At 42.7% G+C, this 24,390-nt stretch overlaps 1 protein-coding gene across 1 annotated transcript in view; it reads right to left on the reverse strand.

Moving 5' to 3' along the window:
* LOC311041854 (endoprotease bli-like) overlaps positions 1 to 24,390 on the reverse strand; it is a gene marked incomplete at both ends in the record, with an annotated part of 263,748 nt that overhangs the window by 182,316 nt on the left and 57,042 nt on the right. Inside the window, one exon of the mRNA XM_084052339.1 lies at positions 20,746 to 20,851. Coding sequence (XP_083908465.1) covers positions 20,746 to 20,851 — 106 coding nt within the window. The remainder of the gene's footprint in view (positions 1 to 20,745; positions 20,852 to 24,390) is intronic.

The raw sequence follows: 24,390 nt of genomic DNA on the forward strand, positions 1-24,390 counted from the left end.
TAGTTACTGCACTTTGGCTTTGTAGGACAGTTTAGTCTATCAACTCTTCATCCCATGAACTTATATTTTTTTTAATATATTTCTCCTCCAAATTGGATGAAAAAAAAAAAAAAAAAAAAAAGTGGAACAGCTGACACCATCACCATCACCTCTTCTGCCATGCTTCACTGGGGCAAACATATTAGAACGGAACGGAACGGAACACGGTAGGTTTGAATCCACCTTGGTACATGCGGCTTTGTCGAGCGTCGGGAAGCCGGGCGGGAAGGGTGATATTGGTCATTGCATGTACTCCTACCGGCTGGGGGGCGGCACCTGTCAGCAGGGAGTGTGTGGGGCGGGAGGAGTAGGATGAAGGCTCTACGTCCTCCCGGTGGGGGCTCCTCACTGGTAGGTGATGCAGTGACAACACAGAAACGTGTGAGGGGAGTAATTCATTGGAGTAACGACTACATTTCTGGAGAAAAAGGGGTTCAAATATTATCGTCTACTCTAAATAAAATACAAATGAAAAGAAGTTAGAACAGAACAGAATCGGACCGTGTTGTTGTGGATACAGACTATATTTAGACACTATGCTGTGCAAAGGAATGTGGGAGGCTTTAGCGTTGTTTAACATGGGAGGCTGCTTAATGGGACTTGGCTAAGCACGTGTAATTAAGAGTGAGAGCTAAGTGGTGCAGTGCGGAATGAGTGCACGCGCACGCACACGTGTGTGTGTGTGTGTGTGTGTGTGTGTGTGGGGTGGATATGAAGAACAGAGATGGTGAAGGGAACAACGGTGGTGTCATGGTCCTCTGGGGGGGTGGGGGGTGGGGGGGGGGGTGCGTGGCAATACGACGGGGCTGCTATAAGGCTGGTGATGGAGTGCTGCGCGGACCCAAACATCCATTCAGCGAGCGCCGCGCTCATTAATCCTGACAAACTCACACTTGTTACACGCGCGCGCAGGAAATCATGGGGCTAGGTAAACACGGAGTGGCCGCGATCCATCACCACCCAGCGCTTCGGCAATACGGCGGCACACTGATATCTGTTGTGTACACACACACACACACACACACACACACACACACACACACACATCAGTACGGGGATTCACAACAAAGCACATGTACACACACTGTAAATATACTGCTAATTTAACTCTGAGGATGTACAAATGTAACCAAATGGACCCTTACGGGTCCATTTGGTTACATTTGTACATCCTCAGAGTTACAAATGGATAAATTAACACTGTATGTGCCGGTTATGTATAAAATGATAAATGGTGCATTTATGTTAGCGCCTTTATCCAGAGTGTTTTACATTCACACAGTCATGATGGGCTGGTGGAGAAAAGCATGGTAAGGCAGCAAGCTGCACATCGGGAGCAGTTTGGGGCTCAGTGGTCTTGCTCAAGGACACTTTGATATTAACCCAGAGGGAACCGGGGATGGAACCGGCGGGGATGGAACCGGCGGGGATGGAACCGGCGGGGATGGAACCGGGGACCTTCCGTTTCCCAGCAAGCAGCCGCTCTATACCTCCTGAGCCACTGCCGCCCCCAAAACATGTACAATTACTGTATACTGTGCTGACACAATGATGATGAAATCATCCAAATTCCATAAAATCGCATACTGTACAACATACACAGATATATACCACAAGGTTATAACAAGTATACACAGAACTACGACCAGTGGCACAGCCCATTTAGTCTTTTTCTCTTTCATTTACGTGTTTTTGAATGACTAGCTGTGAAACGGAGCAAGTTACAAAACAAATCCGAGGCAAAATATGTGATATGATATTTCAATGAGTATAAGAGCAGCCTATACTGTTATTTCCCTGTCAAAACATTTGCCATGCCTCAGATATAGATCTGAGAGGTACATCAATATCAATCCGAGAATAGCTCTCTCTTCCTCTCTGCTATACGTTAAGGAGACACCGACCCCCCCAGTGCCACGGAGCCTGTGTGTGTGTGCGTGTGTGTGTGTGTGTGTGTGTGTGCAGTGCAGTGCGGTGCACGGTACTATAGACAGAAATACAGCCACAAGGCCTGGAAGAAAATCAATAAGAGTTTGACCCTAGTTGGACCCCTTGTTGAATGGAGAAGTTATGGGACCACGCTGGCCTTGACATTAGCTTATTTGATCTGTGTTTTCCAAGAAACAACTGCAACCCCCTCTCTCCCTCCCTCTGTTTCCTCTCGCGTTTTCTGCCTTCATTTTCGTCTCTCTCCCTCTCTCTCTCATGCTCATAAACACACACTCTTGTGCACACGTACGCACGCACCCACGCACCCACACACACACACACAGCGTCGGATGACAGATGCTGTGTTAGACCAGTGGTTAGATTCAGCATCGGAGGAGATCTGTTACGTCTCTATGCCTGCCTCGGCCCCCGAACACAGTGGAAAATCCCGGGGCGTTAATTTACCTCCGAGAGCGTACAAATGGACCCTTTCGGGTCCATTTGTGCGCTCTCGGAGTTAAATCAGCGCCCCCAGGATCCTAACAGTGTGCCACTTACTCCCCGAGCCATCAGGGAGAAGACATTCCATATATCTTTGACGGAGAATGTAACAATACTATTTACACCAATTTGGTTCAGCGAGAGAGAGAGAGAGAGAGAGAGAGAGAGAGAGAGAGAGAGAGTGTGGGGGGGGGGATTTCCAGTTAATGGACAGCTTGTTTTTCTTTTCTTTCTTTTTTTTCCTCTTCTAAACATTCAGTATTTCAAAATGGCCACCCTTCAGAAGGACAGATTACACTCTGTCTGGCTGCTACTCACATGCTAATAAACTCCATTACAAGACCAGTACGAAAAAAAAGAAAAAGAAATAAATAATTGAAAAAGCTGCAGCTCTGCAAATGAGTCCCTCCCCACCGCCTCGTCTCTCTTTCACTCAGTCACACACGCGCACGCACACGCACGCACGCACGCACGCACACGCACACGCACACACACACACACACACACACACACACACACAATGGGTACTGAGTCTCACCCTTAAGACATGAACTGTTTAAACCCTATATACTTGGTCATTCTACAAATAGCAAAACTTTGTTTTTTTTTCATTTTCACCTTTAATGACATGGCCAAAAAGTGGACACCAGAGTTACTGTGGTTAAAGATGATGCCAAATCCATGGACAAACGCACACCCTCAGTACCATCCAAAGTACGTACGAACGCACGCACGCACGCACACACACACACACACACACACACACACACACACACACACACACACACACACACACACACAGACACACACACACACACACACACACACACACACACACACACACACACACACACAATACGTGTGCATGCAAATAATGTGTAATCACACCATCCCTGCATTATGCTAACGTTCGAATCATGTATATTACTACATAATGCTATATCTGTACATATAATAGATATATGTGTTTTTTCTTTTCTTTCTTCCTCTTACTCTACCTCTCTCCTGATGGAGACATAATAATAACTCCACCCACTTCTTTAAACCTGTAAATCTGTGATGTGACAAGAAATCTGATTCTGATTAGAGTTTTTCCGATACCAATACTATAGTAGAGTATCAGAAAAGCTGCTGATACTGCCTAAAATACTGGTATCAGTATTGGCAAGTAATGTATGCCATTCTATGCCATTCCGATTCCATGAGACGTAACGTATCACATGTTTCATTTACAGTCATATTTTTAATGCTTCAACTGATGTTGCACTATACAGTTTATTACTCTTACTGTACTATTCACATTATTATTGTACTAACTTGGAGCTGCACTTTAACTATTATTAATGGAATTTGTTAACTATTCCTAGATCGGTGGTCCCCAAACGTTTCAAGGACCCCATAACTCTGATAATATAAACCTGTAAGGAAACCCCCTCACCGTCTGGACCCCACTTTGTTGAATATTTTATTTTAAAATTTTCACAATAATATACACACAGCCACCCCTCCCCTCACATCCCTCCCCACATCCCTCCCCACATACATAAAGGACAGCACAGATAAAACATAATAAAACATAAAAGGTACAAAAAAGACAAGACAAGGAACAACAAGAAGAGACAAATCTACTTTATAGACACTAAGTAGCTTCAAGAAAGAATAGATCTAGACCGAGATAGCTGTAGATACAGTAACAACCTATAACATCTCTGATACAGGTAGGGACGACGTTTCCATATAATCCAAATAAGGTTGCCAAATCTTCGAAAATGTGTGAAGCCCATTTCTCAGAAGATAAGTAGGCCTAATCTTCTCAAGAGGAACACAACTGTGCATTTTCTGGGAACCCCTGGACCCCACTTTTATTAAGACCTGGAACTGTGTCATTTTTAGATTTGAGCTAAAAAGCATTATTTTACACTTTGGCTATTCAAAAATAGCAGATATACAAGCTCATAGCGCGGCACCGAGTGCCGCGCTATGAGCTTGTAGATCTGCTATTTTTGAAAAATCGTGAAAATGTGTGCAAATCTTTGAATATATAGATATTTTTAAGCAAACTTTTTTAACTCAAATCTTTGCTTCTGGGGGGTCCCTGGAACAACATATTTTGATGGGGTCCGCGGCCAAATTCATAATTTCGGGGGTCCTTGACATGAAAAAGATTGAGTACCACTGATATAGAAACATAGGTTTTTCAGAAAACTGTTGAGATTTAGGAGACATGTAGAATCGGCTTCAGGTCTCAATGGGTTAATTACACACTGGTATCGGATCAGTATTCGGTTTCGACCGATTCGCAAGTTGTATGTATCGGAATCGGTAAGGGAAAAATGCCATTGGTATTCGGTACAACTCTAATTCTGATTATGGTTCTGATCAACAGGCAACGGTATGCAGGCACGCAAACGCAAGCCCCCCCCGCCCCCTTTCCTTTTTTCTATGCCGCGCTGCAGCTGCGTTGTACGGCCAATTGTGCCGCTTTACAATGTTTACCCAGCGGTGGACTCGCTCCACCGCGGGAGCCTGGGAAACACGGGCCTTAAAAGGTGAAAGGTCAGGGGTCACTGAGGGGCCAGGGGGTTCAGGTTTGGCTGGACTCAAAGGGTCACTAGGGGTCAGGTCAGGTGGGTCACAGAAGGCTAGCTGTCCAGTGGGGGTCAGGAGGACACGGTGGCTGTGAGATTAACATCGTTGCACGTCGGGAAGAAACCTCGTATCTCTATATTCTAATGTTCTTTTCCTAAATTAACTTGACTTATTTCATCATACTACAGCAACCCGCAAAAGTAGCAGATCCAGAAGCTCAAAACACGGTGCCGCGCTACCAGTTTGTAGATCTGCTATTTTTTAAATAGCCAAAGACATCTAAAATGACAGAGACGCGTTCCCGGAGTCTAAGACTCACTGACATCAAAGAGGATGACGCTATATCTCCCAGCATGCAACAGCCATCTCACACATCCTTGAACTTCCCTGGACAAAATGTCCCCTTTGGGCTCAACTTTCTTCCATGGATTTCTTCAATACAAGGTCTGTTAAAAGAGGATTTTAAATTTAAACCCAAGAAAGCACGATGTCTTGTTTCCATTGTGGTCCTTTGTAAAGTAAGGTAAGCCAACAACGGTAACAAGCAGCTGTGCTGTGTCTTTAGATTATTTTCTGCCTGCGTAGACAAACAAGATGCAGTGGAAAGCATGGTCAGAAATGCTTACAATAGAGGGTGGTGCGGGAAAAAAATAACTGGGAGAATTGCACACCTGCGTATGATTTGGAAGTTCAATATAATTAACGCTTATTTAGAACGATTTTCGATGTCGAATCGTAATCGTGACACACCTAATGTACACAGAAAGACATGCGCACGCACGCACACGCACACACACACACACACACGTGCGCATACAAACAGCGCGCCCCCACATCCAGAGCCCAGGCAGGCTCCCAGAGTGAGGGTGTCATCGGGGAGCAGTAAAGCATTACCCTCTGTGTGACTCGAGCCACTCCAGAAATAGCCTCTGTAATGTATTCTTGCCGCCACCGTCGCTTTTGCACAATGGTGCCCTTAATAACACACTCCATTTCTGTTGGCATAAATAAGGGCTCCATTTCCATCTTATTTCATGCAAATGAGAGCGCCGGGCGCCCAAACAGGTAGTGGGAGTAGTGTGCGTAGAGAGAGTAGTGAGTGTAGTGTGTGTAGTCGGCGAGTGTAGTGGCATGATTGGGGGGAGAGACTGAATTCAAATGAGCGTTTGCCGGTGCAGAGACCCCACAATGTGCCAACGAACGACTCCCACGCCGGCCTGCCAGCGGCGTGACAGACAACGTCACTTACCAGCCCCGCGCCCGCACAGGGGCCCATTACAGGGGCCAACGCAAAACCAATATTTATCCAGGCAAATGGTTCTCCGGAGAAAGAGAGAGAGAGAGAGAGAGAGAGAGAGAGAGAGAGACCATTGATACTCGTGTAAGCTTACCATGGCTACCTGAGCGCATGCTCGCACGCACGCACGCACGCACGCACGCACGCACGCACAGTTAAATTAACACTTTTAAAGTGAACACACAACACAGCCCCAACACCCTGTCATCTTTCTTATTCAATCTCATTGGCAGTGGTGGACTGGACAGTAACAGTAAGTACATTATTTTAGTATCTGTACTTTACTTGAGTATTTTTTAATTTTTTTATATGACTTTCACATGACAAATATTGTACTTTTGACCCCGCTACATTTCTAGGAATGGAACAAAGTACACTATGAATGAACCGCTTCTGCCATATTTCAAGTACAGCGAACATGGCAGATATATATGCGACGCATGTGCAATCTATCGCTATTATTGATATACAGCAATACAATACAATAGTCATTTGTGAATACTTAAGCATTTTAAAAGCAAGTACATGTAGCAACTTTCACTCGTAGTTTTTTAACTTTTCAGCATACAGTACTACCATGTACAGTACGTTCAGCAACTGTCCAGATCAGTGGTTTCCAAACGGTGTACCGAGACACACCGTTGTGCCGTGAGACAAGTCTAGCGGTCATTGTAATTGCTATATGCTGTATTTCATTGGTTCTCAAAGTGGGGTCCGGGCCGGGGACCCCCCCAGGGGTCCTTGGCGGGGTACCAGGGGGTCCCTAGCAAAATGAGTTATTAGCGTCACAATCATTTTAACCACTTTAACTATTATTGTATACTTTGGCTATTGAAAAATAGCAGATATACAAGCTCATAGCGCGGCACCGAGTGCCGCGCTATGAGCTTGTAGATCTACTATTTTTGAAAAATCCCTGGCACAAAATATTTTTGAGATGGGGGGTCCGCAGCCAAATACACATCATTTTGGGGGGGTCCCTGACATGAAAAAGTTTGAAAACCACTGCTGTATACAACTATACAAAAGTATTTTATGAACTATATCAGTACTTTGTGTGTACTATATCAGAAGTTTTCCAATACAGAGGCAACTTCCACACCCTTACAAAAATATATATATTTGAACCACTTTCAACCTACATGATCAAAGATACAGTAAGTCGTGCACATCCACTAGACCTCTTGAAAGTGAGATCAAGTGATCAAAGGCCTTGAAGTAGCTCACAGACACACTGTAGCTCCCTTTGCAAAACTTTATTAGTTAACAAAGTTAACGTGTTTGAACCCCAGCATCCATATTCTTCGGGGAACATTCGCCAAAAAATAGCTGATCTACAAGCTCACAGCGCGCTGCGTTTCGAGCTTGTAGATCTGCTACTTTTGATGCTTTTGAGTAGGATAGGGTGTGATTTATGAGGAAAAAAAACACAAAAACATAAAATATGGAGAGAAGCGGCTTCTGCCCGACAGCAAAGATATATAGCTACAGTACATAGGTTTTTCAGAAAACTGACACGTGAGCTTGTAGATCTGCTATTTGAAAACACGATAAACCTTGTATTTGGCATTGCTAAATATAAATAAACATTGTCAGAGTAGGAGTAATAACACGTTTTATAAATGCTGTTTTGCACCGATATTGCTTCTGGATTCTACAAATGTCTTCTAAATCCCAACAGTTTTTTTTTTAAACGTATGTTTCTATATCAGTGGTTCAATTTGAGTTAAAAATGTTTGCTTAAAAAATATATATATATATTCAAAGATTTGCACACATTTTCACGGTTTAAAAAAAAATAGCAGATCTACAAGCTCGTAGCGTGGCACTCTGTGCCGCGCTACGAGCTTGTAAATCTGCTATTTTTTGAATAGCCAAAGAAATTCGACATGATACAGATGTGTTCCCGGATTTAATGGGTTAATAATTGTTAACATTTTAAGCTCTGTTGATGAATTGAACACATAGGACCACAATGGAAACAAGTCCCCAGGACTTTTTTTTTGCGTTATCCATTTAGCCATAATGTTACAGTACTTCCATGCTGTTTACATCTTTGACTAAAGTATTCAATCAATCACAAACCTAAACCACCGGTCTAGATCAATAGTGTTCTGCTACAAGAGTCTGTGATGATGTGACTATAACATTCTTTCTTTAAACCCAGACACAGCTCAATATAATGTAAATGATCTGGGACAGTAGAATCAGAGTCATATTTTTCACCAAGTGAGGTAAAAAATGTAAAAGCTCCTAATTGCCAGAGGCAATGCTCTCAGCAAATACTGATTATCAGGGTTGCAGATGCTGGAAGTACAGGCTGTTCATTACCGTGTATATATAGTGAGGTATGCGTGTTAAAAAATGCATAGATCTGACCAGAGTGAAAGATTGCTTTAATTGCATTCTAAGTCAACTCAGTAAGTTGATCTCAGTAATATGTTGTTTAATACATTGAGACCTGGAACGCATCTGTGTCATTTTAGATGTCTTTGGGCTATTCAAAAATAGCAGATATACAAGCTCATAGCGCGGCACCGAGTGCCGCGCTATGAGCTTGTAGATCTGCTATTTTTGAAAAATCGTGAAAATGTATTTTTTACATTTTTTTTCGGCCTCAGGTCTTAATGGGTTAATACATTTGGGAATGTACCCCCCCCCAAGAGCCTTCAAGCAACTATGCATAGTAGAGGAGGAGATAGATATATGAGGAGAGGAGAGGAAAAAAGGAGGTTTGTGGCAGTAGTTCTAAAACAAAATTCATGTCAAGGACCCCCAAATGCCATACATATTTTCCCACAGACCCCCATCACAAGATTTGTGTTGTTAAAATGTTTTTTGTTTTATTGTACATTTTTTAAAATAATTTTTCGTTCTCAATATTGCTTGAACATATAATAGCCATAGATAGATCTACAAGCTCGTAGATCGGCTATTTTCAAACCAGATGTATATAGGGTTAAAGTGGCTATACTGATTCTTATGCTATATTAAATAATTTAGCTGCGGGACCCCCTGGAACCCCCTCAAGGACCCCTGGGGGAGGGGGGGGGGGGTCACTTTGAGAAGCACTGGTTTATGGGGGTGCATGGTGGTCAGATAAAACAGCTCCCCTCGCTTCGTGGAAAAGGTTAATGTCTCTCTCTCTCTCTCTATTTTCCCTGCCTCTCCCCTCCCTCGCTCGCCCAGCTGTGGCCTGTGTGACTTACAGCAGGTCCAGACTGCATTAGATTAAATCATAAATTACCCCCCCCCCCCCCATCTGCATCTCACCCCCTCCCCCTCCCCCCTCCCTATCTCGCTCTCCCATTCTCTCCCTATCTCAATCTCCCACTTCCTTTATTCTCCTCCATTCCATTCCAGATGTACTGGTCCTACCCCCGCCCCCCCCCCCCCCACACACACACACACACAACTACGTTTTCCACTGGTTCTAATCATTAATCGCTCCACCCTCGCTTTCTCTCTCTCTCTCTCTCTCTCTCTCTCTCTCTCTCTGGTCATATCTACTGTAGTGATTGAGCACTGTTACATTACAATAGCTTTGGCCAGCAGGACATACAGTAAGAATTCCTGTGCGTGCGTGCGTGTCTGTAACTTTACATGTGGCCCTATAACAGTGGGTCTCAAAGTGGGGTCCTTGAGAAGGTTCCCAGGGGGTCCCCAGCAAAATATACACCCGCTATTTGAAAACAGACGATCTATAAGCTCACAACACGTCGCATTTTGCGACATTGTTGCGTGTGCATTTTCAGAGCATGTTCATGTAAATGATCAATCAATCCATTGTGTTCTGGCTTGAATCAGTGGATCTAATAACATAGTATACTTCAGCACCTATTTACCACTATCACAATGAAAACTCATCTTTCAAGCTTTTAAAGAAAGAAACATACCATGACATTTATTTTACATGTATCTTTTTTTCTTTATAAATGTTATCAGTTAAGTCTTAAGTGTTTCCAATATCCTCATGGTGTGATATCCTATAGAGCAGATCCTTGCAAGTACAAAACTGAGCTACTGTATGATATAGAAGTGTGAACGTTGGCTGGATAAACAAGAGAAAATCCCTCTGTCCATCCCAGGAACCAAGGACAGGCACGCACACACACACACACACACACACACACACACACACACACACACACACACACACACACACACACACACACACACACACACACACACACACACACACACACACACACAATATATAGAGTGACCCCGCTATTGGCAGCTCTCTTTCTCCCTCCTCCTCCTCCTCTCCCCTTCCACCACCACCTTATCCTTGCCCTCCTCTCTCTCTCTCTCTCTCTCTCTGTCTCTCTCTCCCTCTCTCTCCCCCCCCTCGCCGTGTGAAATCAAATTTCCATGTGGCGGCCGTATCTGTTGCACAGCGAGGTGATTTATCAGGGATGCAAAGAGCATGCAGAAACAATCTTTATTACATCCATTTCCTGCTTGTCAGCCGGGATCATGTTGGCTGTTCATTAAAGGCGCGGCGCAGGTGAGGAGAATGCGTCCCGATGCCTTGATAGATTGTCTGCTCCCCCGTGGTGACAGCGGCTGGATGGATTGAACAGCGGGGGGGGGGGGAGGAGGAGAGGGAAAGCGCTGACTCCGCCCCCCCCCCCCCCCCCCCTTCGCCCCCAATCAGACAGCTTTTTACATGGCCGCCGGTGTCATTTCCAAGCCGTCCACATGCACGTAAACACACATACATGGGCTACTCATCCACGTGCACGCAAACACACATACTCATCCACGTGCACGTAAACACACATACATGGGCTACTCATCCACGTGCACGCAAACACACATACTCATCCACGTGCACGTAAACACACATACATGGGTTACTCATCCACGTGCACGCAAACACACATACTCATCCACGTGCACGTAAACACACATACATGGGCTACTCATCCACGTGCACGCAAACACACATACTCATCCACGTGCACGTAAACACACATACATACTCATTCACGTGCATGTAAACACACATACACTCACGTGCACGTAAACACACATACTGTACATACTCATCCACGTGCATCCTATACACAGGGTTAGATGCACCACTGTACAGAATGACATCACCACTGTACAGAATGATGTCACCACTGTACAGAATGATGTCACCACTGTACAGAATGACATCACCACTGTACAGAATGACATCACCACTGTACAGAATGATGTCACCACTGTACAGAATGATGTCACCACTGTACAGAATGACATCACCACTGTACAGAATGATGTCACCACTGTACAGAATGATGTCACCACTGTACAGAATGACATCACCACTGTACAGAATGACGTCACCACTGTACAGAATGACGTCACCACTGTACAGAATGATGTCACCACTGTACAGAATGACGTCACCACTGTACAGAATGACGTCACCACTGTACAGAATGACGTCACCACTGTACAGAATGACGACGTCACCACTGTACAGAATGACGTCACCACTGTACAGAATGACGTCACCACTGTACAGAATGACGTCACCACTGTACAGAATGATGTCACCACTGTACAGAATGACGTCACCACTGTACAGAATGATGTCACCACTGTACAGACTGATGTCACCACTGTACAGAATGATGTCACCACTGTACAGAATGATGTCACCACTGTACAGAATGATGTCACCACTGTACAGAATGACGTCACCACTGTACAGAATTACGTCACCACTGTACAGCATGATGTCACCACTGTAGAGAATGATGCAGAATGATGTCACCACTGTACAAAATGACATCACCACTGTACAGAATGATGTCACCACTGTACAGAATGATGTCACCACTGTACAGAATGATGTCACCACTGCACAAAATGACGTCACCACTGCACAAAATGACGTCACCACTGTACAGAATGATGTCACCACTGTACAGAATGATGTCACCACTGTACAAAATGACGTCACCACTGTACAGAATGATGTCACCACTGCACAAAATGACGTCACCACTGTACAGAATGATGTCACCACTGTACAGCATGATGTCACCACTGTACAGAATGATGTCACCACTGTACAGCATGATGTCACCACTGTACAGAATGATGTCACCACTGTAAAGAATGATGTCACCACTGTACAGAATGATGTCACCACTGTAAAGAATGATGTCACCATTGTACAGAATGATGTCACCATTGTAAAGGATGTCGTCATCATTGTATAGACAGGGTCCCCACACATTTTTAGCAATGAATTTCCAAAACTTTTCCAAAACTTTTCCAGAATATTTAGCCCAATTTCCAGGCCTATATAACAATCATTCAGCGCAATAATGTGTCTCTTACTCCTATGTACAATGCCCAAAGATAGGCAGTGTAGCAAAATAAATAAATAAAAAACAATAAAAAGTGTTTGGGGGTGGGGCACAGCCGCGAAACCTCGCTCAAATAGAGCCTGCGAGCGAAAATAGGAGGGGTGGACGACGTCGTTGCACGGTTCGTTGTCGCTTGCGGTAGGTCAGGACGGTCATTCAAAAACATGTTTTTTAATGAGATTTCATCGCCCGCTCGCGTCACGTCGCATCGCTGGCAGTGCGGATGGGGTGTTACACAGCCTGTTCGGCGAAAAACTACTTATGTTACATATTTCGTGTAATGTTATACATGTTTATGAAAAGGTTTTGTATTAAAAAAAATCAATAGCCAAAAACAATGCATAGCCAAATATTTTTCCAGGACCCTTGATAAATTCCAGGACCTTTGGTGAAGTTTGATCAATTCCAAACCTTTTCCAGTACTGGATTATTTCTTTTTTAATTTCAAAATATTTCCAGGAATTTCATGACCGTGGGGACCCTGTATAGATGATGTCACCACTGTAAAGAATGATGTCATCATTGTAAAGATGATGTCACTACTGTATAGAATGATGTCATCATTGTAAAGATGATGTCACTACTGTAAAGAATGATGTCATCATTGTAAAGATGATGTCACTACTGTAAAGAAGGATGAAAAGGTAATTTTCCCGGTAGGATCAAATGGGTCCAATTATCATATTGATTGATCTGGCTCTTCTCTCTCCTAAGACGGTGACCAGACATCCCGAGTCCCAACAAATATCTCTAAAACACTATAATGTCCTGGTTTTCAACATTCACTACCGCATTTCATCAAAGTTAGAATAATAACTTGTTTTGAGTGCTTAAATAGATGTTTATCATGTTCTAATCTGTGGAAAGGTGCAGTCACTCACTAGGTGTGATAAGTGCCAAAATAATTGTCCCCCATCCTGATAACATCGGGTGGAAATGACAATAAAAGAAAAATAAATTGTCTACTGTAAAATACAGCAGATGTACAAGCTCAAAAACGCGTCGCATCACAACGCGTTGTGAGCTTGTAGATCGGCTATTTTTGCTATATGAAATCGGATTTCAAGTGAATAAGAGGGAAAATATGGTCACTATATCATATTATGCTAAACAAAACCAAAACACTGACAATATGCAAAATGCATACAGTGGTCCCCTACATGACTGTATCGTGCACTACATGTAGGAGACCATGTGCACTATTCACGTGAACACACACCTCATTACCTCCATTAAAGCAAGAGGGCCTCACAACATCAAGTATCGCTGCCTTTTACAGCAGCTACGTAAGCCTTCATAAACCCGTCATGAAAAGGGTTTTATCACAACTCATCCTAGATCAGCAGCCTTACAGTACTCTATAGCATATATGAACACATGGTCTTAAACTATAGGACGCTGGTTGCTTCAGTGGGCTAATTGTATTGAAGTTTTACACTGACACAGTCCATTCACAATACACTACCACACCTATACTGTTGGACTTTCTAAACTATTCCAAGGCTGTAACTATCATAGAAGCATATTTTTAAATACTGTATATATATATATATATATATTCTTGAAAGAATTATATCAACCAATAGATTAACCACTTAAGCGTTGTCAGCAATAGTTAAAGTAGCCAATCTACAGGCTCGCAACGTGTTGCAATATGACACTTTTTTTTAAAACATCAGGCTCATGACATGCCCAAAATAGGGATTATTATTATGTAAATATCGATTATTGATTAGTTTTTTTAAAATAATCAATTAAATCGATTAGTTTGATTAACTGTTGCACCTACTGTGGACCGGCAGGTGGTTTGTAAAATGAAAAAAAAAAAAAAGGTGTGGATTCCATCTGTGACGGCTTCCCTAGGTACTGTCTCTGAGACACAGACACAATACATTAAACTGACTCAAATCTATACGTTTCCTGTATTCGATGCGATATCGTCTCTGTCGGGCAGAACTTGTTGTGTTTTTAGTAAATGAAGGCCCTACTTGATCTGCTACTTTTGGTACTTTGGAATTTGAATCCTGTAAGAAGTAACAGTTTTGGACATATGAGGTTTCCGCCAGACAGCGACGATATTCAACATGATATATTAATGTCACACAGACGGGGGAAAACGTATTAAAAATGGGGTATTTCTATCCACTTTGCAGAGTGATATCATATGACACAAACTCACTAGAGAAGAATCAGCTCAGTGAATTATCTTCATCTACACTCCGCTCCTGGGTGGATCTCAGGGCTGGATTGTGTTTTTACTTACTGTAAATAAAAGTAGCTATACCACAATGTAGAAATACTATTACAAGTAAAAGTCCTGCATTCAAAATTTTACTTGAATTAAAGTGCAAGAGTACTGCATTCAAAATATACTTAAAAGTACTTAAAGCAAAACGTTGTGAGTTTGGAGATCAGCTATTTTCTAATAGATGAGGTAACTTGTAACAAAAGCTATCAAAGGGGAATAAAAAGTACAATATTTACCTCTGAGATGTAATGGAGTAGAAGTATAAAGTATCGTAAATGGAAACGCTCAAGTAAAGTAAAAACACCTCAAATGTTTATTTAAGTACAGTACTTGAGTAAATGTACTTAGTTACTTTCCACCACTGATTACTCTCTCTCTCTGTCTCTCTCTCTGTCTCTCTGTCTGTCTCCATAATCCCCCCCCCCCTCCCCATCAGTGTGCTGGTACTACTGTATGTGCGTCCCGTGTCATTGTGTGTATCAATGACATCCAATGACGGCGGTGTAAGCATGCATCGATCCAGCGGTACATTTGGGTGTCCCAGCCAGGGGGGGGTGGGGGGGTGGTGGACGGTGGCTGCCAGCGTTGAAAGCTGCGTGACAGGGGGACACTTTGGGCCATGGAAGGAGGGGAGAGGGGAGGGGAGGCGGAGAGACACAGGGTAGACAGAAGCATTTAGCTGATGAATCTACCGTCCCCTCCCCGGCGGCACGGCCCCTCTCACCCACCCACCCACCCACTCACCCGTCATAACGATCAGACCGCCGTCTAATGACCAGTGTTTATGTTGATGTGCGCCGCGCGTGACGCGAAACCTTGTCTTGTCTCATTTACGGCCATGAGCGCCGCTTGTATTATATACCTCCGCTTGAAGGAGGGGTTTGATGAAGGACGTTTGCCACTGGACTCAGATCTGTCATTGTGAGAGCGGCGCGGGCCGCGGCGCTTTGTAATGTCCCGTGTTTTAGGGCTCATGCCAGAGTCCATGAAATAGTGAAATAAGTGAGCTAATGCCACGTCTATCTAATGGCCCACGGAAAGGCTAGGATGCAGAAGACGGAGTGATACAAATAGGCAAAGACACAAACACACGTGGACGCGCGGGGCGGGCGAGCAGCCGAGCACGCACGTACGTGAACACACAGAAATTGAAGGCAGCAGCACCGTGAATTTGATTGAGCCGTGTGCGGTGTGCAGAGAGCCCGGGTCTGAGATCCAGATTACATTATAGGTCTAAAAGAGAGGGATGAATGGATAGGGTAGAAAACAGAGAGAAAGAAACAGAGAGAGGCAAGGGGGGAGGGGAGGATTCTCGCACTAAGAACAATTATTTATTTCATTGCGATATTAAAATCGATAAGCATCGATTCAAAGGTGGCTAAAGGTGATGTGTGTGTACATGATCCTTTACATCTGGGAGGCAGGCTGTCTAAGAGAGAGAGAGAGAGAGAGAGAGAGAGAGAGAGAGAGAGAGAAGAAGTGATATAAAGTAGAGAAGAGAGAGAGAGAGAGAGCAAAGACTGAGCAGGAAAGAGGCAGAGAAGGCTGGCAGAGGGGTGGCTTAACAAAGAGAGACGGTAAAGAGGAGAACGTGGCACAGAGAAAATGAAAGGAGGGCGAGAGAGAAAGAGAAAGAGAGAGAGAGAGAGAGAGAGAGAGAGAGAGGAAGGGAGAATCCTTCCTGGTGGAATCAATACAGAGAGGTGGAGCACAGTACAATAGCCTCGGAGGAGAGGAGATTCAGTGGTGCAAGTCTAATACTCACGCATGCACACGCATGCACACGCACGCATACACACACGCACACACACCATCCGTCTGTGAATCTTTTTGCTTTTGCTTGTTCCTGACATTTCCCTCTATATCCTTCCTCTGTATAATCTCTCTCTCTCTCTGTATGCATAGATACAGAGCAGAGAGAAGACCCTCTGCCCACAGCAACACGCCATAACTTCAGCCCACTTTTGTATGGAAAACACAACCTAGGGAGTGCAGTTCAGCTGCATGCATGATAACATTTTTCATGACACTGTTGTGTAACAACATATAAAATAATGCTTAAGTGCATAATTGATTCATTGATTTATACTTTAAAGATAACATAAGATAATGTATGAATCTATACCAAACGAAAAATAATCTATAGTTGCAGACAGTCCTAACTAAGAGAAATGAAGAACATCTCACATCAGCTCAACACACGAATCGTTCCCGGTCTTAATGGGTTAAGCCGTCTCTTTTTTCCCCAAACCTTATTTCAGAGCTTTATATTAATTTACGAGAGGGTAAGGTGAATACCTCAGGTATACGAATAAGGTGGGGAAGGGAACTGGGAACACAGGTATCTGAAGAGCAATGGAACGGTTCTCTTTTACAGATTCATAGATGCTCTATCAATGCAAGTCATTGTCTTATGCAATTTAAGATTGTTCACAGGCTAACACTACTCAAATGTCAAACTGCATAGAATATTCCCCTCTGTGTCACCACTGTGTGAGAAATGTGAGTCTGGTGAGGCCACTCTGTCGCATAGTAATATGTTATGTCCTAATATTCAGAACTATTGGATCAATGTTTTTTACGCTATCTCTACAATACTGTCACTGCAAATTACCCCAGACCCTCAAACCATCATCTTTAATAATTCTGCGACCATGAGTGGTCTAACCATTGGTTCACAGATGTTTTCTAAATGTTTTGCCTTATGTCTGCTAAGAAATGTACACTACTGCTGTGGAAAGGGAAAGAAGGACCCAGTGTCAAAATGTGTCTTGCTGACCTTGTGAATACACTGGAGGTAGAGAGGATTCGATATCTGAAATTAGATCAAACGGATAAGTTTGATCTAATATCGCAAGCTTTTATTCAGTACCAGAGGGAAATGGCCAACAACTAACGTTGACTATCATCGTACACTGTCGCTGCTGCTCCTATCTGGATCTCAGGGCTATGAGTTTAGTTTTTTTCTGTTTGTTTCTTTTAAGTCTTAATCTTTATTTCATTTTTATTACGTATTTTTCTGTCTTGTGTTCATGTTCTACTTGCTCTTTGGTTCACTACTAGGGTGGGAGTGTCTATCCCTGCGTGTTATCTTTACGAATTGCTATCATTGTTATTTTTAGACTTATTCTCTTATACAATAATATTTCAGTTTACATTTGTACTCCCATACACCCACCTACAGTTATATTACCCTGTGTTGTCATTGTCGCTGTGTCACTTATGTCAACAAACCTATTGTGTACTGTATGATGTATCCTGTACCAGCATTACTAAATGCCAATCACCTTAATAAAACACAGTGAAACTCCTCAGGCTTAAAGGTAAAGTGATATTTTGTTGTTAAAATGTGTGTTGAATAGCTCTAGATTCTGATAGTACTCATTGCTATAGAGTGTTTGTTCAGTAACAGGAGTCTCATTGTCTCTCCAGCTCTTGCAGAAAACACATTTTCAGGTCGGGATACCAATTTCATCCAATCAGGATAGAGAACGCACACAGGATACAGGATAAACAAGTGATGACACAAATAAATGAACTGGAACACTAGATAAATGGGTACTCTCTCCTGATTGGCTGAAAATGTGCAAACTGAACAAACACTCTATAACAATGATTACTTTCAGAATACAGTGCTTTAACCTTTTAACAAAAAACCTTTTGTTTTCACAACCTTTAATGTTTTCACAACCTACCTTTAAATGAACACTGAGGACATACTGTGTGCTTATGCTACTTACTGTACATTATTAAAGGGCCACATTTTCTAATCATGAAAATGTACACAAATGTGCCACCTTTTAATCACACACACACACACACACACACACACACACACACACACACACACACACACACACGCACGCACACGCGCACAAGCACACACACACACACACACACACACACACACACACACACACACACACACACGCACGAGCGCGACAACAACACACTCTCTGCTCCAGCAGCTATCAGCACTTGAGACTAGCGAAGGCTTCAATTAGTTCTTGATGAATGAACCCATAAGATGGTGTTCTCTCATTTCCCTTGTTGCCAGATATCCCAGCAATCACAGAGAAATGAGTTCTCACCGTGGCGTGACTGAGACGGAGACAGAGAGACAGAGAGAGAGGGGAGCCGCCACTCCGCTCAATCATCGGTATACCTACCTTTAAGCCGTTAAGACCTGAGGCCGATTCTACAAATGCCTTCTAAATCGGTAGTTCTCACATTTTCAAGATGTTTTAAAAATGTAAAAAAAAAAAAACAGACGTACAAGCTTGTACAGCTTGTCTAAAATGACAATCTTAAATGACACAGAAGCTTTACCGGTTTTAATGGGTTTAAGCCTGACTTATACTTATTTCACATTTTCATTTCCCCATCTGAACTGGCTATTTAGCTTTTAGGAGCCTACCTGCAAAATGTCTTAATATTAAAACATATCAAAATCCATGGCCTAATATATATCAATTTGAGGGTCCTTGACATAAAAACGTTTGAGAACCACTGGTCTATAGCACCTTTAAAAGAGGCCCCCTTTTAAGGCAGGGTAGCTTGAAAACAACAACAAAAAAGTGTTTTTCATTTGGATATTTCACCATGTTTACCTGGTTGTTAAGAAGCTAAAGATAGGGCATTTAATAATATTATCAAATAAACAGAATAAAAGTTATCCAAGAATGCAGCAACGGTAACAACAGGCAGTGATAAAAAGAAAAATGTAATAAAATAAAACTCAGGAGGTGGGGGGTTAGATGGTATATGTAATAGAAGAATGATTTTCAGACACCCAGAGGGAAAACAAACATTAGCAAAGTGACATTGCAGCTAATTAGAGGAACAGCCAGCGCTAGTGGCTAACTGCTAATGAGCACTTAGCATCTACTACTGTAAGTAGTGGAGACCAAGAACGTTATCAATAGAACTTTAACCCACTCAAGGCCTGAGGTTCCGATTCTACAAAATGTCTTCTAAATCCCACACAGTTTTCTGAAAAAAATATGTTACTATATCAGTGGTTCAACTTCTCAAACTTTTTCATGTCATGGACCTTCAAAATGTTCTGTATTTGGCCGCGGACCCACATCTGTTAATAGGTTAAGCTAAGCACTGTACAAGTTACATTTTACAGTAAAAGGTAGACAACTTGCGTGCATGTGCGCACCACGCGTGTAATAATAATAATAATAATAATAATAATAATAATAATAATAATATAATCCACACTCCTTTGTGGTATTTGTCGCTGCATATTTGCATACACAGTGAAATGAGGTAACTGCATTTTACCCATCTTAAGTAACAGGGGCAGCGCCTCTGGGAGCAGTTAGGGGTTAAGTGTCTTGCTTGAGACACTTTGACACTTTTGTCGCATTCCTAAGCCAATAATTTGATGATAATAATAAAGATGCTTATGTATCCGGTAGGAGACACAAAGGAGACTCTGTGTCTCTCCTAGATAGACCACTGGTCATCAAATCATTGGCTATTAGACAAAAACAAAAAAATCTCCATTAATTCAATGCTTCATGGGGTGTGTATATTCATAGGATATAAGTAATTGTTGGGGTGAATTATTCCTTTAACTACAGTCTTTGCATCTGGAGGTCCCTGGCAAAAAATATTTTGGAGATGGGGGGGGGGGGGGGGGGGTCCGCAGCCAAATATATACTGTATCATTTTGGAGGTCCTTGAAATTAAAAGGTTTGAGAACCACTGCTCTAACCACTCAGCTATGGCCGCCCCCACACCCGTTTCAGACTCACCATCATCTATGATGCTGACCACGACTCCACTGCCGGTGATGTTCCTGATCCACACTGGCATCACGTTCAGGTCAAACCCACTGCTGCTGTATTCACCCTGTGTAAACTGAACACACACACACACACGTTTGTATTTCTATACTTGTGAGGACGTCAATGTCGTAGGCAGTGTTGATGTGTTTGACAGCACATTTTGATTTAGTTTTTTTTAGATTTAGTCTTTTGAATAAAATTCCATTTAGTTTTAGTCACATTACCTCAAATGTTTTAGTTTCTGTCTAGTTTTAGTGGACTAAATATCATAACATTTTTCGACTAAATCTACAGTTGATTTAGTCGACTAAAATGTATTTTGGAGGGGCCTTGATGGCGTTGTAATGGCTGATTTTACACTTGGTATAGCATGCTGAAAATTTCCGATCTATTATCAATCTCACAAGGCGTCGCGTTGCCACGCGTTGTGAGCTTGTAGATCTGCTATTTTCAGAGCGCAACACCCAAGCAAATCAACACTGTACTACAGTATACTTGTGAGGACGTCAACGTCGTAGGACAGGGATTTTATGAATGCCTGAGGAGGGTTGTGTGTGTGTGGCCGAAACGTTGCCTTAATAAATCATCCTACAGAACATGTACCTTGCAAGTGGCAGCGTGCGGGTGATCTTTTATTGTTGATGTACACAGTTTCACTCCTGCTTTTAGACTTTTAATCCGGGTGTGGGAAAGCTTTGAATCGATCATGAATGCCTTTTAAAAAAAGTTGTTTTGTTTTTCTTGTGTGCCATTTTTCTACCTAATCCTAAAGCTGAAAATAGCAGATCCACAAGCTCACGACACGTTGTGAGCTTGTAGATTGGCATGAAAGTTCATGGGAACATTATCATAGTTCCTCAAATTATTCTTAAAGAAATATAAACAAAAGGCCGATTTTAAAGCCGCCTTCTAAATCCTAACCTTAAAGGAGGAGTTCACCCAAAAAATGACTTATTTTCTATGAATTGCACACCCCATGAAGCCTTCAATTCAGGGATTTATTTTTGTTTTTGTGGCATTCCTAAGCCAATAATTTGATGACCGGGTGTATTTCCGGTAGGAGACACAAAGAATCTACTTTGTGTCTCCTAGCGGATACATTAGCCGGTAGGAGACGGGAATCAAATTATTAGCTTAAGAATGCGACAAAAACAAAAATAAATCTATGGATTCAAGGCTTCATGGGGTGTGTAATTGATAGAAAATAAGTATTTTTTGGGGTGAACTACTCCTTTAAGTAACCCTAAAGTTTTCTGAAAAACGTCTATATTTATTCAAAGAAATGTAGAAAATTCATCTAAAATGACACAGATGCTTAACCAGTTTTAAAGTTATAACAACGTATAGGCTTTCCAGGTCTAGGTTGTCTTATACTGACACTATGTAGCTAGGTACTGTAGTACAGTAGCTTAAACTGGACTAGGTTTTAGCTTGCAAATGTAATTTTGGTTGTCAAATTATTTGACAGCAAAAGTTGAAAACCATCTCTAAGGATTATACTGTATAACCAGCCTCAGAAGTATAACATAGTTCCATTTTTCTCTCATAAACTAGCAAGAAAATATCACCCCCGATATACCGTACTGGCAAAAACCCAAACAGTTGTACACATTTAAACATGCAAACGCACACGCACACACACACACACACACACACACACACACATATACACACAGGCAAGCATTCTGCCACATACACAGAGATGGCTGAGCTCAGCAGCCAATCGATATGAGCGATACTCTTGAGTGACACGCGAGTGTGTAATCTGACAGAGCCGAGGGGGGAGGGGGGAGGGGGCGGGGTTAGAGGCCTGCGTTGATTCGCCGTGGCAACAGATTGATTGACACCTGGGCTCTCTCTGGGCTGAGACGGAGAGGGCGAGAGACGAGGGGGGAGAGAGAGAGAGAGGGACGGACGGACGAGGGAGGGGTGGCAGAGATGGATGGGGAGGAAGAGAGAGAGAGAGAGAGAGAGAGAGAGAGAGAGAGAGAGATTGATGGACGATGGCGGAGGTGAAGGAATTTTACGTGATTGGTTTATTCCACTGTTTGCCAAACAATGGGTCACACAACCATTTTTATGGGTCGCGACTGAATATGCCCTTTTTATGTTCCCTATATTTTCAAAATAAATTCAAAAGAATTTCAGTGGTACATCCAAATGTGTGTATGTACAAATGTATATGTAAAGGATTTTTATCATTCCTTATGTGTATATTGTATTTTTGATGACAAAACTGCTTGTGTACAAGATGACAAAAAAAAGAAAATAAGCAAGGGATAATTGACGGCGAGTCGGTCATTGTTGAGAAATAAACCCTGACAGCCAGGGTGATTAGACTTTATCACCTTGAAGGGGTTTATTTCTCAACAATGACCGACTCGCCGTCAATTATCCCGCTTATAACACGGCTAATTAATAAAGAAATGCATAACTTGCCCCAAAAGTAACATAAAACGAAGGATTTCATTGCTTACGGTAATGAAAGCAGTCCATTAATTTATGCCAGGTGCGTCCAGTGCAACGCATCGCCTTGAAAAACAACAGGAAGTGTTGATAAAATAGAATCAATATTCGGTTACGGCATTGTCTATGTCTCACTTCAAATGTTTTCAGAAACATTCTTGAGAGCAACGTTTAGCTGTGAATGACATTGTGTGTTTGTTTACATGGCTGTCATGTTGGATACGGCACAAAAATCAAGCAGCGCAGCAGGTGCTCTGAGTCTTTGATTAGACAGCGGTCTGTTATTGAGCTCAGCGGTCATGATTCAAAAATAACACCGCTGAATTTGGTGATTGACCAATCAGAATAAAGCATTCAAACAAGACGTGTAATAGATAAATGTGGGTCCTGGGGTGGAAACACCAAATGTATCTTTTGGGTCTTGAGCTGCAAAGTTTGGGAACCAATGGTTTATTCACTTCGATGACATGCCTACCCATCTTTGTTTTCCTCTCTATGTCTGTCTGTCTGACTACATATATTATAAATGTTATAACACAAGCTGCTTCTAAATGAGGTCCAGAGTTCCAGTGTCTTCTCTCTCTCTCCCAGTCTGTCTCTCTCTGTTGTGTTTAATCAGCCTCTGGTGGACGAGGATATTGATTGAGGGTCGGTAATCGGCTCAGGGTTGGCAGCTTGCCAGGTCCAGGTGTGTGTGTGTGGTTGCCTGCCCCTCTGTGTATTTATGCACGTGTGTGTGTGTGTGTGTGTGTGTGTGTGTGTGTGTGTGTGTGTGTGTGTGTGTGTGTGTGTGTGTGTGTGTGTGTGTGTTGGAGATTTGTTTTCAATATTTGTGTATGCCAAGGTGTGCTCTCATGCAAGGTGGGTGAGGACGCACACACACACATGGTGCAGAATGTCACATTTCTGTCTCTCACTCACACACACACACACACACACACACACACACACACACACACACACACACACACACACACACACACACACACACACACACACACACACACACACACACACACACACACACACACACACACACACACACACACACACACGTGCGGTGCAGGTGGACTAATGTGTGTGTGTGTGTGTGTGTGTGTGTGTGTGTGTGTGTGTGTGTGTGTGTGTGTGTGTGTGTGTGTGTGT

This window comes from Gymnoscopelus microlampas (genome assembly GCF_963454915.1).
Source record: "Gymnoscopelus microlampas genome assembly, chromosome: 3".
In the NCBI taxonomy this organism is placed as follows: Eukaryota; Metazoa; Chordata; class Actinopteri; order Myctophiformes; family Myctophidae; genus Gymnoscopelus; species Gymnoscopelus microlampas.